Below are 17,335 nucleotides of genomic sequence, written 5' to 3'. Positions count from 1 at the left end.
TTCATTATATATTTTCTGTATAATCAGACATTTTCTTTTGTAATTCTACTTGCAAAGATTTTTTTAAACTCATAATCTTCACAAATATTTTTCTAAATCACCATATAAGGCAGTCAATCTTCCAAGTAGCATCTTTGTTCTTAAAGTATAAATATTGTATGCTATTTCCTTTTATTTTATAAATTAAAAAAGTAGTTAAATATGACAATAGTGGTATAATTTTTGGATTATCTATCTTATTAATATTTGTCTTGAATCGGTGAATTTATCTGTAGCCATAATGTATATAAATTGTTTAACATCTGATAGAAAATTTTTTTATATTTGTTATAAGTAAGAAATGGCAAAAAAAAAAATATGTATTAAAATACACTAGTTCTGAAATATTTTAATATGGTTATGATGTTAAGAAGTAAATCTTAATGCCATAAAAAATGTATTATTCCATCTGTGGTAGGAATCTTTTTTTTTTTATTTAAATGTTCAGATATTAATTATTAGCATTGCTTTTTTTAAGGATGATCTATTAATAATTGAATTCTGCTTTCTTTTGGAAGGAAGTTATGCATCTTAAAATCCTATAACAGCTGGTCTTTTTCTGTATAAATTTCCTCTTAGAGACATTGTAGTTTAATATTGAGCAATTTACCTTGATATCTAGTCTTATTAATTGAATGAACATATGTTTTCCATAAGTATGATTATTGAATATTTTGAACGGTTTGCTTGTTTGATTATTGTGTTTATGTTTAATCGTCTGTTTGTTAAGTTGATATAAGCAAAAGGCTAAAATTAATAGATCTTGTTAATATTTCTTTTGAAATTCCATTAATTAATCTATGGATTTGTTCCTATTGATTAGACTTATTAACAAAAGACAATTTTGATGGTGTTTTCAATGTTTTAGAAATTTTGTACAAATTATTTTTCTAAACATAGATTTAAAATTAACTATTCACTTATGTCTTATTTTTTATTTATTTTATAACTATTTTTTAAATAAAAAATGGAACTTCTTTTGTTTGTTCGATCAAATTTAACTAGCTGATGTAAATATCTGGTCATTAGATTTGTGATGTCTCATACATAGTTTATATAATATATTTATGAAATAATATCATATGAATGTATAGGTGTTGGATGTTCAATCTTTATGATTATTGTGTAGATGATACATGTTTGTAATATTGATTAAAGTAAATGTATATGTTCAGAATTAATCCAGATTTTGTATGTATTGGTAATGCATTAAATATTATAAATATCATTAGCTTTATTTCTTTGTTGTAGTGTTTTGTATGAGAGTTCATTGTAAATCCTACAATTAAAATGTTTTAAATTCATTTGCCTATAAATTTATCTGCCACCTGTTGATTATTGGGAACATTTTAACAGAAAGCAGCTTTACCAAAAGATCATGTTAAAGTCAAATCACTGTTATTCCAACTTATTTAATTATTAAAAATTTTGAAAATTACTTTCCAAATTTTGAATATAATTTAATATAAGATATTTTTAATTAAAATATAAAAATTTAAACAGTTTTTAAGCATTTATTAAAAGTTATTATCTAACAATATTTTTAGCTTTTCTTTTCTTTATCATGTGCTTAGTAAATATTCTGTTGTATTATCTCTATATTTCTTTTATCTTAAATATAAATTGGCAACAGATAAAAGAAATTAAAGGCAATGCTTTCTTAATGAGATTTACACTTTTCACGCATTTAGGATCTTGAATTTTATTTAGAAACAAACATAAATGATAAATCCGTCTAAAAGTTTTTAGATCATCATTTGCTTTCTAAATATATTTATCATATTACGTAATCTAAATTTGGCATTAAACAATTCTAACCAGAAATATAAATGTCTGATAAATTATTTAAACTAAAAAAATATTATAAAGTGAAAAAGAAATTATCAGATGAGGGATTCTTATGTTGCTACTGATGAAAGTTTCAATTATATGTTAATTATAATTAATGTTAATTATATGCTTTTTTACTTTCATATGCAAAAGAAAAGTATTATAATTGCCCAACTCAAGATTTTGGCAAATCATATTTCAGACCTACCTCAGTCAATAAAAATATATTGATAGAATTATGGTAAACTGTTGTGAACATAATAACACACACACAATAATTATAAAATCTAGTTACATTCTAGATCTATATCAAATTTCTGACTATTCTGTAAAAAGGAAAATACCCATGGTTGATTCTTAGTTTTCTCCTTTGTTAGTGAAGCATAAATTGTGCTATATTTTATACAAATAAATCAATGGGGGAATTCCGTCTCAATCAAGATCCATTTTTTAATGTGTTGATTAGGAACTGTTAATACTTTAATAGAATAATACGAATTTAATTCTGTTCAAAGCATGGAAATTTCACGAGTTGGAAATCTATAATAGAAAAAATCAGCAAAATTTGTAACACTTGGCAGAGTTAAAAATGTATTTTTTAATTTAGCTCACTGCCGGATATGCAAATCTCAATTTCTGTTTTAGCATCAAATAACTTGGACAGGGTTATCTTTCATTTTTAAATGGATTAATTTTTCAGTGTGTAAATAAACATAAACTTGGATAAAAATTAGTTATGGAAACATACACTTCAAATTTTTTTAATCTGGATTGTAGCTATGAACAATTAACCGAGATTTGCAATTCTTATTTATTAGAAATTATTATTATTATTTTCTGTTAACATAATTTTTATTTTATATTTCTCTTTGTATCCTTATATATATATGTAACATTATTTTGGTTGGAGCAGAATGTAGGTTCGACGACATTAAAGAGAGACTTAGTATTTTTTTATTTCGTTTTATTCTCGTCCTGGAGACAGGCATGATTTATTTACAAGAAGGCGCAGTGCGGCACAAAAGCAGAGGGAAAGAAGGGACGAAACAAATGATCACTAGTCTTATATAACAAAGGATTTCCGGCCACGTGTTGATGGAATACATATGTTGACCTTTGACAAGGGCAACGGAAGTATCACTTTCATTTGAGACGTAGTACTGATGGCGCATTAGTTTTACAGAGAAATGAATTAAACCGAAAGTGGAATTGGATCACGAAATAAAAGAATATTTTTAGAATGAAGTTACTATAGGCTAAATTAAGATTATATCGGGGAAATTAATTAAATTGAACTTAGAATTAAAATATAATTACATATATATACATATATTTCAGTTATTGGGTGATTTTTTGTTTGATTCCGAGTTTAGTAATTAGTTTTTATTTGATTGTTCGGTAACAATATGAGTAGAGAAAATCCCACTGCAGGTAACAAAAACTTTCGATGTTAATATATATTTACATCTCAAGTACACTATAAATAATATATATTTATATATCTCCTAAACACACTGCCATTATATTTTAGCTTTTGTGTTACAACTTTCATTATCTAATCTGTAACAATCATATCTGATATACTTTTAACAGAATAACTAGATAGGCACATCTACTTTGTAAGCATCATTGTAGTATTGAATGAATATTCAAGCAACTATATCGTTACAAACCTGTCATTTTGCTTCCCAGCATGAATAGTGTCAAAACCGTTGTACGATCTGTCCTGTGCGTGCTGACCGGGTGCCGCGTCATTGACTTCAGAGCTTGGCGATAAAATGGATAATATTGGAAAGTTCGAGAATTTTAAGAGAAATATTATGAGTGGATGAAAAAATAATGCTATACCCAGAACGCCACGCACTCTCATTATGCCACAAGTTCCCGTTTCCCCTTCATTGATAGGATGATACAATGTTGCAGCATCATAAATACTCCTCTATTGTGCAGTTTGAAATGATGTTTTTGGAATAACCCTTGCTTTAAAAAAACCTGGCGACAGGAAGTGAAAAATTCTGTTCTTCAAAGCAGAGGCTTGCCTACTTCTATTTCTAACCCCATCGTCATACCCTGGTGGTTTAAACTGTCTTCTAAAGAATTGTCCTTATAAGAAAAGGAGGAGGGGTCTTATGAGGAAAACTGAGCTTCGGGACCTGAAAGTTGCTGTTTCAAGATCCAATTCCTTTGACGATCCACCATGCTTATGTACTTAGTGCTCCTCGAATTGAAATACTTGTTGGTAAGGAGGCACAGAAAGAGAAAGATATTGTAGCAGGTGTCATCTTAACCTTAGTTCAAACTTATCAGATTCTTCCAAAATTAATACTTCTTACAATTTAAAATGATAGTTTGATTAAAAGTAAAAAGAAAGAGACTATGCCACGGCTGCGTTGGATTTTACTCAATCTTTTTTATCAGGTGATGGATTAATGCTTCACTGGAATTGAAGAATTTCGTGGCTTGGAAATTAAAACAATTATTTAAATCTTCAAATTCTAGTGTGTTTGGCAACATTTTTGTGTTGATATAAAATTTTATCCAAAAAAATGTTCTATCGGTTATTGTTGATTGATCTGTTGAGTTGTTGATGGCTGATTGATGGGGAAGAATGTTATTTGCTAATTCATGTCATGTGATTCAGCAACAATTTGATGCATTCTATGAACTATTTTGAGAGCTTGGTTTGTTTATTTTTTATGTGTGTGCCTATTTCGGTATTCAGCGAATTTAATGGATAATAATCTAGGATTCTGAATCTGTAAAACATCTGTCGGTGAGTACCAAATCAAATTCATTTGTGGGATCTGAAATTGTATTATAAAGCGTTAAACGAAGAATGTAATTGTCTCCGCAGTACTGTAAAGGGGTTTCTTATCGATCTAAAAACAATGTGTTTTCTCTAATAATCCAAACAGCAGGAGTATATTTCTTCTGTATTTCTTAATAGGCTTCTGCAACATTGCATGTTATATTATTTGTATCTGATTGTATAGTAAAGAGAATGTCACTTTGTCTTGAACTCACAAAGATAATAATTGGCTTTTTTTGTATTTGGAATACCGAATCTCACAGTTATTACATAAAAGCCATTGAATGTCAGTCCTGGACATTTCTTCTCTGATTGATTATACACGTTGAACAGTTTGATATTTTGAAGGTCTTCCACATCTGTGAAAAAGAGAGTTAAAGTAAGCTGACCTTCATAAATTTATATCCGAGGGAAATGCATTTGCCTTCATATCACAGAAGTCCCTCAACGGATACCTCCTCTGTCGGAGGTGTTGCCTCAGTTCCCTTTGGACAAATATCTCAAACTGTTACCCATGGTTCAAGAAATTATTGCTTGCAAGAGGGATCAGATTATAATTTATTTATTTTTTCATTCACAGTAGTTGCAAAACTTTGTAAAAAAAATGCTGCATTTTGTAGGGCTAAAATTAATTCTGCCTTGAAAGAGATGAGCAAAATTTTTCTCATCATTTTATTAGCTTACGCTGATTTTTTTTTTTTTTTTTTTTTGTATCAATTATTTTCTCTTTTGAAGATTATTAAAATACTGATTGAGATTTTGGGTATAAATCTGCGAAATATTCATTTATTTGATAAACTTTAGATTTTTCTAATATATTAAATTCCAGTGAGAGTTTTTTTTAAAAAAGATTTTAGGAAAGCTTATCTTAATAAGCAGAATAAATTGCCAAAATGCGAATAATAACTTTAAATTGATATGAAATGTTATGTTTTTTTTTGGTAAAAGTGAATTATAGTGTGCTCCCTGCTGCGCCAACAATGCCAAGTCGCCAATAAAGATGGCGGACAAAATAAACAAATGCTTACGCGGAACAGTTTCGGTTACCAATTCCCGCCATATAATTAGGATTTTTTACTAATAAGTATTGTCTTTTTTCCATACTGCCCGGTGCCTTCGGCGGTATACAAAATTTCAAACAAGCATCCTTTCGTAACTTCATCAACTCGTAAAAAAAAATATACTATTTAACTTACTTTATGTACATATTTAACTCACCCTTCATCCATTCTACAGGTTCGAAATACTCCCGACATAATAAATTATGAAGGGAACCATTCCATTGCAATTGTCTTTTAAAGTGAGAATGCAGACGATTTTTTAAAGAGCATACTGACAAATAAAAATTGCAAAAGAATAAATATTTTCTGTTCGTATTCACATTTAAAAAAAAGAAAGGAGAATATAACTTTTAATTATAAGCTTAACTTTCTTTATTTAATAAACTTTTAATTATAATAAAGAACAAAATTAAAATCTTTAATCGATATTTTTTTAATTTAACATTTTTTTATAATATAGTTGTAGTTTATGTACAACTCAACCATTGCAAAAAGTAGTAAACGAAACAGCATTATGGTTGCTACAAAAGCGTTCCGATGGGTTGCAATATTGGCGACAAACTCGGGTGCACACTATTCTTCACTTAATCCGTTTTTTTTTAACTATAACATTTAAAATTCTGCAAGTGAAAGCATTGTTCCCTTCTTTAAATGTTGTGAAAGGTGCTATATTTCTCACAAATTTTTTTAGTATTAAAACTAATCAAAATAACGCGCTGATGGTTTTTATTGATTTTTTTTCCTTTTGTAATTATAAGGATAAACAAATTTAAATTTTCCATTTTATATATAATCTTTTTGAATTGATAGCTGTAGAGCTTTGTATAACCATGTAAGCAGATGAATCAAATTTTAAGACAATAATCTCAATATTTCTATATTACTCCACTCATGAATTGCTGTAGAAATGTATAAGGATTTTATCTTATATATATGTAGAGACATGTTAACTCTGGCTCGAAAAACAAGCCTCTACTAGCCGGATGATATATCAAATCAAGTATCTCTCACGGGCTCTAGGGAAAAGCCCAGTTGAGATTAATGCTTAGAGATGGCTCATATTAAGAGAATCACACACTCATTTAACATAAACGAATTTAATGAACTGGACGAACGGCTAGGCCGCTTTGCATCCATGAACGTTATTACAGTTCTGAATACAGTTTTAATGGCGGGAATCAGACAGCTTCTTATTGGCTGTTGAGTGATGACGCGAGCGCCGCCAGGATGGCGCTCCGTGCACCATATATATATATATAATTTAAACTTTATTAATCCTCAAACTTTGTAACACTTCACTATACTTTTTCACTCTGGCTAATTAGATTCATTGTAAATTTTGAGAAAGTACGTTGAAATGTTTGGTATAAAGGTAAAGAATATATTTCTATTCTGGGTACGTGTTAATATCTACGGCTGCCCCGATAAACCGCCAAAAAATTTTTAAATATCTCCAACTGAAGACGCCCACGATGAATCCTTAACAAATGGTACCATAATACAAAAATCTTGACGAAATCATGGCAACTTACGTAAAATTTTTATTCTGAAAATCGGTCAGTAAACTTTGAGCTGTAAATATCAAGAAGTATACTTTTATGTTTCTGGTGTAAAAAGTAGCAGAAACTGGAGCCGATTTAGTTAGATTATTATAAATGATTGATAATTACAATATGAAAGCAAAGAAAAAAATAAAGAATAAAAAAACGAAAAAATTGAAATATGCTAACCCAAATTTCAAGTTATCATGTGAAAACATTATTTTTTTTTAACCACGTTTTATCAGTCCGACAGAAAAACATCATGTTCTCACATTGGTACGAATTTACCATAAGTTTAAGCTGGTTCATTTTAATTTTTTAATAAGTGCACTGTATTCTTATTTAAAATCAAACGACAATTCGAAAGCAAACTTTTTATTTCATCGAGGTTCGACGACCCCGCAACGGCTCCAGTCCGAAATTGTTTTTGCAAACTGATCCCATGTTAACAGGGTTACAATAATTTTATCGCTGAAGCCAAGTCAGCGTATGTTTGCTACATTCTTTACAAAAAGCGCCAACAAGGCGGTAACATTCCGCCCCGCGTTGCGTATTTATGCAACACAAGTTACAATTCAAAGTTATAATCAACAATATACAACAAAATAAATTTTTTTTCGAGTTCAAATATGAAAATATATATAAAAAAAAGACATAGAAATATAAATAAGTATGGAGCATAAATGTACAATTATATATGTAAAAATAGAAAATAGACATTTGAATATGTACAGAATAATATACAGTTTTTTTATGTACAGATTAAAAAAGCAAGTCTGAATGGGTAGGAGGCAAATTTTAGAGATTGGTCTTTTAAAATGACCATTTTTAGTTTTGACAATTACAACACGAACTTTGCCGTCCTGTCCGGGAATAACTTGGCATATTCTTCCAAGACACCATTTAAAAGGTGGAAGGTTATCCTCCTTTAGTAAAACCATATCATTTTCCTTAATATTACTTTTTGAAAACCGCCATTTTTTTCGGTCTTGCAAATGATTTAGATAATCAATTGACCAGCGTTTCCAGATTTGTTCTATTATTTTTGTCAGTCTTTGCCAACGGGTTAATTTATTGTCTGGTTCATTTATTACTGAAGGCTCTGGGATAGAATTTATGGACCTGCCTATTAAAAAATGGCCTGGAGTTAATGGTTCTAAATCCGAAGCATCGGAAGACAAAGGTGAAATAGGTCTTGAGTTTAGGATGCCTTCTATTTAAGTAACAACAGTTAAAAATTCCTCTTAAAATAATTTTGCATCAGCAACAGTTCTTGTTAGATGATGCTTGAAGGATTTAACTCCAGACTCCCAGAGTCCTCCGAAATTAGAGGCCCGAGGGGGAAGAAATTTCCAGGAGATATTTTCCATTGCCAAAAACTTGGATAAAATTTCATCAGGAAAATTAACAAGTGAAGCGAGTTTTTTCAATTCTTTGTTGGCTCCTATAAAGGTTTTATTATTATCACTAAATAAGGTTGAGCATTTCCCTCGACGTGAGAAGAATCTTTTCAGGCAAGCAATAAATGCTTGTGATGTCAGGTCAAAAACTATTTCAAGATGTATAGCTTTAGTAACTAAGCAAACGAAAATAGCTACATACACCTTATGTAAATTACCCTTTCTTTGATTTTTATACCTTATGAAAAATAGACCTGTGTTAGAAAACACAGGGTTGGGATTTACTCGCTCTGGAGGTAAATTCCCCATTAATTGGTCTAAGGGAGTAGGTTTGCACCTGAAACAAGTTATACAGTTGCGCACAACCTTTCTTGCGATATTTTTTGCCTCCAATGGGCCAAAATTCTTGCCGAAGAAAATGTAATAAAGATTGAGATCATGCTTGAAAGTTCTTTAACTGATAATACTGGAAAATTAGAGTGGTAATTTTGTGCTTTTTAGGTAGTATTATCTGATGTTTATGATTATAACTAACATCTTCATGAACCAATCTTCCACCTACTCTTAACAAATTCTCTGCATCTAAAAAAGCATTCAAGTGACTTATAGGACCCTTCTTCAAAGTTTCTCCGTTTTTTAGGACTTTTATCTCTTTATAAAATTCACTTACCTGAATAATCTCCATTAATTTCCTTTTTGCTCTTTCCAATTCACTATTTGTGATTTGCCCGGTAATTTTTGTTTTATTCTTAATATTGAATAAAAACCTGCAAATAAAACTAAATACACAAATTAATTTTACATAGTCATTACTTATGGCTAAAAAATCCTCAAGAAATGAAATATTGTTTACAGAAGATAAACTAATGTTTGACTGTGATTTAAGTTCAGTCAGATATTGTTCATCTGAAATTGCAGACTCATCAAGTTCAACATTAGAATGTTTTTTAGAGTCCGGTAAATAGTCAGGACCACACCACCATAAGTCGTTGGTTAAGAGTTCATGAGGGTTCAAACCTCTAGATATCATATCTGCAGGATTAAGTTCGGAAGAAATATGTTTCCACTGGAAGTTTTCTGTGAGAATTTGTATCTTTGATACCCGAGTAACAACAAAAGTTTTTAGTTTATATGGAGGTGTCTTTATCCAGGCAAGTGCAATGGTTGAATCTGTGTAACAGATTATTTCACTGATTCGTATCTGAAGAGAAGGACGAATTCTTCCTATCAACTGCGACAAAAGGAGACACGCTGACAACTCCAAACGAGGGATCGAAATTACTTTAATGGGAGCGACTCTTGATTTACTGGCAATAAGTTTATTGACAGCTGTGCCATCTTCCATAATAGATTTCATATAAACTACCGCTCCGAAAGCAGCTTCAGAAGCATCAGCATAACCTACTATAACAGTTCTTTCATAAGATTCTGTCAAGATATATCTAGGAATTTTGAGATTTTCGATGACTTTCAAAGATGTCACAAAAATCGACCATTCTGGCTGAATTGACTGAGGGAGAGTATCTTCCCAGTTCAATTGTTGGATCCATAATTTTTGCATAAAAATTTTGGCCTTTGTGATAACAGGACCAACGAGACCTAATGGATCATACAAACGAGCGATAACTGATAACACGTCTCTTTTAGTGTAGAAAGGCTTGATCTTTAAGTCTACCTTAAAGAGAAAATAATCTTCTTTTGGTTGCCAATTCAGACCCAAGGCTTTTACTGAAAAATGTCGATGAACGAGAAAATATTGTTGGTTAGTTTCCTCAGAGCTATTGTTTATGAGTTCAGATGAATTTGAAGTCCATTTATGAAGCTCCATGCCACAAGTTTGCAACATGTGTATCAACTGCCTTTGTAATTCCGGAGCTGCTTTTAAAGTAGTAGCACCCGAGACAAAATCGTCCATATACACATCTGTTAGTGTAACTTGTGAAGCTAAAGGAAATTTTTTCGCTTCATCCAAAGCGAGTTGCTTCAAGCAACGAATGGCCAAGAATGGAGCCGATTTTGTGCCGTAAGTGACAGTGTTAAGACGATAAGTAGTTGGAAACTCATTCATATTATCCTTCCATAATATTTTTAGAAGATTTCTTTGCGATTCATCAATTAATATTTGACGGTACATCTTTTTAATATCTGCCGTAAATGCGTATTTATAAGTCCTAAATCTAGTCATTATTTCAAAAACATTTTCTTTCACTGCACCGGCAAGAAGCAAATCATTTAAACTTTGTCCCGATGTACTAAGGGCACTGGTATTAAATACAACCCTTAATTTTGTAGTTGAGTTTTCAGGTTTGTAAACTCCATGATGCGGCAAATAATAAGATCCCTCACAAAGGTCATTATTCACTTTTTCCATATGACCCAAATTTTCATATTCTGCAATAAATTCCTTATATAAATTTTGCGTAATGGGATTCTTATGCAATCTCTTAACTGTTTGGTTAAGTCTAACGTTGGCTAAGGCTTTAGAATCCCCCAACAAGACTTCTCTCACGCCATTTTAACTACGAATCGACCATCCTTATTTCTTGTGTGGCTTTCTTTAAAATGCGCCTCACAAAACTCTTCTTCACTACTAAGAATAGTATTTTCTTCACTAATATTTTCCACTAACCAGAATTTTTCGATTACTTTTTCTATATTCTCATTTCGAGAAACTAAACTACATAAATTATTAGTACATGGCTCCTGATTGTTTGTATTTACATAGCCACCAGCGACATAACCAAATACAGTGTTTTGAAATATTAATGAATTTAGAGATGAACGTATTTGTTCACCCTTAACAATTTCAAAGAAGGTTTCAGCACCCAAAGGGGCATCGATTTTGGAACTCCGTTTAAATTCCGGATCACCAAGAATAACCTGTGGAATTTCTAAATTCTCTAAATTTACATTTGTTGCCGGAACCATATCCGTAATTTTATCTATTACAAAAAAGGATTGTGATAAAAAGAAAGATCCATTACAATAGGCTATATTAGCAACAGCCTCATATTCAATCGAAGTAGAAATTCCTCCCAATCCACAAACCGATGTATTTATTTTTTGTCTTCGTAAATTCGCTCTGTCAGCAAACTGCTTTGTTACAAAATTTGCCTGAGAAGCACTATCTAGTATTACTCTAGCTCTCGAGAAGTGGCCATAAATATTCTGAATAAGTACTATTGCAGTTGGAAGTAAAACGCTTTTATTTTTTATAAATAGGCAGGCAGAGGAAGTATGCTGTGAAGCGGGTTGCAACATCTGTTGGGGATAAATCAGTCCTCGGCTCCGAAGGAATTGCTTCGGAATGAGTAATATTTTCTCCTCCGATCGAAAGTTTGCTATGTCTGTGCAAGAGATAATTATGATTACCATTGCAGATGTTACACAAGTATTTAGATTGGCGACAAAAAGCTAATTTGTGTCCTGGTTTTAAGCACAACACACAGAGGGAGAGTTTTTTAACCATATTAAAGCGTTCCACAGCATTTAAATCAAGAAAACCTTTGCATTTATAGATAGGATGATTTGCTGGTAGATGACAAACAGGACACTTTGATGAAGTGTCATTTACTTTTGTTACTAAAGTACGTGGTTTAGAACTTTGGGAAATAAATTTCGATTTTGGTGGTTGAACGATATTACTTTGCAAATTTTCTAAAATCTTTTTTCAATAAATTTTATAAAGGTATCCCAATCAGTTAGCTCATTTGACGTCAAGGTCATTTCAAATTGTTCACGATATTCTTTATCCAATTTCTGCATAACAATATTAATCAACATAGCTTCACTTAGTTTATCCAAATCTAAATCCAATAATTTTAGAGCTCTTAAATGTTTATGTAATTGATCAACTAATGATCTTAAATCTTTAGCACTTTCATTGTGCAACTTTTCAATCGAAAATATTTCATTAATGCGCATATTAACAATAAGTCTTTTATTATCAAATCTATCTTCCAAAGCTTTCAACAAGGAATGAAATGTATCGTCATTCGATATCATCCGAGCCGCACTTCCAACTAAGCATGATTGTAAATAATAAAGCTTTTGCGACTCTGAAAGTTGTTTGTTAGAAGAAATTAATGAATCAAATTGAGCTTTAAAAATGTTCCATTCCTCAAAATTACCCGAAAATTTTGGTAATGGGATTTCTGGCAGCTTGATATTAACATCATTAGATTTATTAATTTTTGCATTCCCATTTTCATTATTAAAAGGTTTTTTCAAGCTTACCTCCAATTTTAGGAGATCCGAGTCGATATCCTCGAAACTATTTTCAATTTCCACTAAATCTTCATCTCTTTTCACAACTTTGTAGTAGTCTTGTCTTAAAAGTTCAAACTGTTGATTTAATTTACGCACTTTATCCAACTTGACTTCTATTTCAACATTCTCTAACTGCTGATCCTTTATTGACGTTAATAGTCTGGTTATTTGCGCCTTGATTCCACCACGCGTCCTATTTAATGAAGTAACGTCTTTCTCCATTATTATTTACTATTCAAACCGAAATTTAATTAAAATTCAAACTCCGCGAGCGGACCAAATTTTATGGTACGAATTTACCATAATTTTAAGCTGGTTCATTTTAATTTTTTAATAAGAGGACTGTATTCTTATTTAAAATCAAACGACAATTCGAAAGCAAACTTTTTATTTCATCGAGGTTCGACGACCCCGCAACGACTCCAGTCGGAAACTGTTTTTGCAAACTGATCCCATGTCAGCAGGGTTACAATAATTTATCGCTGAAGCCAAATCAGCGTATGTTTGCTACATTCTTTACAAAAAGCGCCAACAAGGCGGTAACACACATGACTCATATTTCGCAATCACCAACATCTAAAAAAGCGATGGTTTTTTAACCATCTCAAAATCAATCGAGTTCTAAAATTCTTTTTCTCGAAGTACATGGCGGACATTGGTGGCGCCAAGTTATAACTTTTTGTTTGTGATAAGTTGGCAAAATGTCACAACCCTCTTTATTATTTTCTAATAAGCGTAAAAACGAAAAATTGATGCCTCAAAAGCGATAATTCGCCAATTTTCTGCATATATATTTTGAGGCTTCAAAAACCCCAAACCAAAACAACATCATGTTCTCACAGTATAAAACAAATTTTAAAAAATGATGCCTCAAAAGTGGTAAATCACCAATTTGTTGCCTACGCATTTTGGGGCTGCAAAAACCTGAAACCAATACAACATCATGTTCTCACATATTAATAAGTGATGTACCAATATAACAACGAAACTGATATGTAAAGAGAAGGCAAAAAACATACAGAAAGTGGTGATACAAAAATCATTATACTGAAACGAAAAGAAAAACCGAGTCCCGAAATATGCTTACCTGTGTCAGACATGGTATATTCAGAACTTTCATGGCAGTGGAAGATTATAGTAAAATTAATTCCATATTTCAATTTTTGGTTAATTCTCCAAAAAGAACTAACCTTGATATTAAGGAAGCTGCTCAAAAATTTAAAGAACATTATACATAGGATTTTGAATTTGGTGATGAAACGTTACATTTTAAATACTTCATGTCTCAACTCCTCGAAACAAATGAAGAAATAATAGTATTTGCATTGAATCCTTGTAAATTAATAACTGAGAGTATGGCACGATCAACTTTTCCGAATGATAATGATAGCGCTGAAAATTTATAGATGCCTACAGCTCACAATTTAGTGTTAAGCGAAGTTTTATGTAGCTAATCTACTGAAAAACTGTTAAAGATCGTTGATTGTTTGAAATAGAATGCCCCCCCCCCAAAAAAAAAATTAATCTACGAGTTACCATTCGGTAGGTATTTTTAACAATCAAAATTAGAGAATAAATAAACATCGAAAAGATACACCGTCATTGAACAGTGCCTAAGAGGAGACATTCGAGTTCAAAGGGTTTCAAAAAAAGAAATTGATTCCCAAGGTATTTTAATCGATTAAGCGTAAAATAAATATATTACATGTTAATAAATAATTGTATGAGGAATGTTAAAATATGGACTTGTGCATAATATAATACTCGAGATATAAATGTAAAATATGTTTTTAATTTTTCATGTCCAATTCAATAATTGAAGAGAGTTTAAAGTGTTGGTTTTTTTTTCACTCATTTGCTTAAAATATTTATTTCGATTTGTTTTAATATTTTTTTTTTTTACTTAAAAACACCTTTATTAAAAAAAAATTAGATAAATAAAAAACATTTAAGTAATCTATTTAATTTATAAAATAACTTTAAATTATTATTTTTAATAATAATAAATTTAGTAACTTAAATTTAAAATAAGTATTAACTAATTTAATTAAGTTGATAAGAGTAATTAAGTTATTTTTAATATACATTTTTACTCGAACAGTTAACATACAAATAAGAAATTAAATAAAAATATCTTTCAGTTCTCGGGACAAAGAAGATGGATACTGTTTATTCCAATGCGAAGTTCGGGAGGAGTATAAACTGAAATATTTTCACTCAACAGTTCTCGGTTATCATTGGCGTCAATAAAAAAAGTTAGCGACTTATGATCTAAAGTCAATTTCTTACTGTTGCGGCATAAATCGTAAATATTTTATTTAAAAGTAGCTAACGATTATTTTAATAATTATAAATTTTATTTTGTAAATAGTTGTAAAATTCAGATTGGCAACAGTGATACTTTTGGAACTTGTTGTTTTAAAAACGATGCTAGAATGTTGAATGAAAATAAGTTGATGTAAATTTGATAATATTATCTATATGTAATATTTAGTTTTATAGTACGTTTGTCTGCATTTTATTTTTGTTGATGCACGAACACAACAATTGGTGACCCGGACGTGATTTGAACACGCAACCTTCTGATGTGGTGACTCTTTATAAGCCAGATAACAGCTACGAGACATGAGAAATTTCTTTTGTCTAGTGGTCTTGTTACTCGGCTACGAACCCAAAAGGTTGCGAGTTCGATCCTCGCCTATCGCCAGCAGCAACATTGGTGACTCGAAGACGCAAATGACGCAAACCTTCATACAACTGTTGTGGCGCCCTCTACCAGAAATAAATAAAAATGAAGCTGATAAATAATCAGCCAATAAATAAATGAAGCTGATAAATAATCAGCCAATAAATAAATGAAGCTGATAAAAAATCAGCCAATAAATAAATGAAGCTGATAAATAATCAGCCAATAAAAAAAAATGAAGCTGATAAACAATCGGCCAATAAATATTAAAAAAAAATGAAGCTGATAAATAATAGGCCAATAAGAGGGAAAAAAAATGCAGCTGAAAAATAATCAGCCAATAAATAAATAAAGCTGATAAAAAATCAGCCAAAAATGGATAAGACGCTACAGCCAATATATCACCACTAACAACAGCAAAAACAGGACAAAAAATCGTTCGTCTCACCTCCGACGCACTGAAGGGGGAGTAATGTGGTGACGCTTTATAAGCCAGATAACAGCTACGAGACATGAGAAATTTCTTTTGTCTAGTGGTCTTGTTACTCGGCTACGAACCCAAAGGTTGCGAGTTCGATCCTCGCTTATCGCCAATTGCAACATTACTTTCTCATACACGAAGTATAGAGAATGTATTATAATCATTAAAAAACTCGACTTCCAGATTTTGACTAATTTCCACGCTTCAAATCTCTCCGAGTTCGAAAAACACATTTTTGACGTTATATTTGTCTGAGAACACGATAACTCAAAAACGCCTGGAATTAAAAGCATTAAATTTGATATGTTAAATTTTGAGCGAATTTCTAGATTCCTATCAAATTTTGAAAAAAATCCATTCAATGGAAATCGGACTGTTCGAGTACAAGTGAACGCAATAACTACAGAACGTAAAGAGCTAAATAAAAATTAAAAAAAAAAAATTGGTTTACATGTAGATTCTTATCGAATTCTGAATTAAATCTGTCAAAGGATTCACCATCTGTGCATTCAAATTCATGCAAAAACAATAACTCAAAAGCTCAATGTCAATCAATCAATGAAATTCGCTATGTAACTATAACCGTAGTTGTTCGGTAAATATCATAATCTAATAGACATTTAGCAGACGATTCCTTTTCAGACATTTTATAACTGCTACTATTTTTATTTCAGTTAAAATATTATTAAAAAGTAAAAGCAAACGATTTTTTCTTTGATAAACATATTTTATTAATATTATTTCGTTTATTTTTTGTATAATAGCTGATAAATTGTAGACATTTTGGAGTCTGACAATGATTGTAATATATGCTGTTAAGTTGAAAGCCGATGTAATTCTAAAATGCTTGGAGTATTATTTTAGTTTTAAGAATTTAAGATACTCTGCAAGCTATAGTTTGAAGCTTAACAAAGCAGGTAGTTTTCTAGAAAGCCTGCAAAAGTAGTTGCATGTCAATTTTCGACTTCAATGTGCCGGGTGAAAAGGAGTAAAAAATGTAAATTCGTGCGACAGATACAGCAGAAATGCTAGATTCTAGCCAAAACTTCTATGTTTGCGAACTATTGCCAGTGCAATGCAAGGCATTCGAGGTATACCTAAGATGTGAAATTTTTTGCAGAGGAAGAGAGATAAGACGTATACTGGAGAGTATGTGAGAAAGGTTCGGAGAGACCACACTCGCTGGCTTAATTATCATTTAAAAGGTAAAAAAAAAAAA

The 17,335-nt window shown here is 31.0% G+C and overlaps 1 protein-coding gene across 1 annotated transcript; it reads right to left on the bottom strand.

Moving 5' to 3' along the window:
• Positions 1–8,524: 8,524 nt before the first annotated feature.
• Positions 8,525–10,748, bottom strand: LOC129975471 (uncharacterized). The gene is made up of 2 exons (XM_056088532.1): positions 9,494–10,748; positions 8,525–8,724 (listed from the first exon to the last, which is right to left on the bottom strand). The coding sequence occupies exons 1-2, from the start codon at positions 10,746–10,748 to the stop codon at positions 8,525–8,527; spliced, it is 1,455 nt and encodes a 484-aa protein (XP_055944507.1).
• Positions 10,749–17,335: the final 6,587 nt, after the last annotated feature.

Source organism: Argiope bruennichi, chromosome 7 (genome assembly GCF_947563725.1).
Source record: "Argiope bruennichi chromosome 7, qqArgBrue1.1, whole genome shotgun sequence".
Classification (NCBI taxonomy): Eukaryota; Metazoa; Arthropoda; class Arachnida; order Araneae; family Araneidae; genus Argiope; species Argiope bruennichi.
The sequence above is the reverse complement of the archived record's forward strand: the minus strand, read 5'-3'. Positions and strand labels throughout refer to the sequence as shown.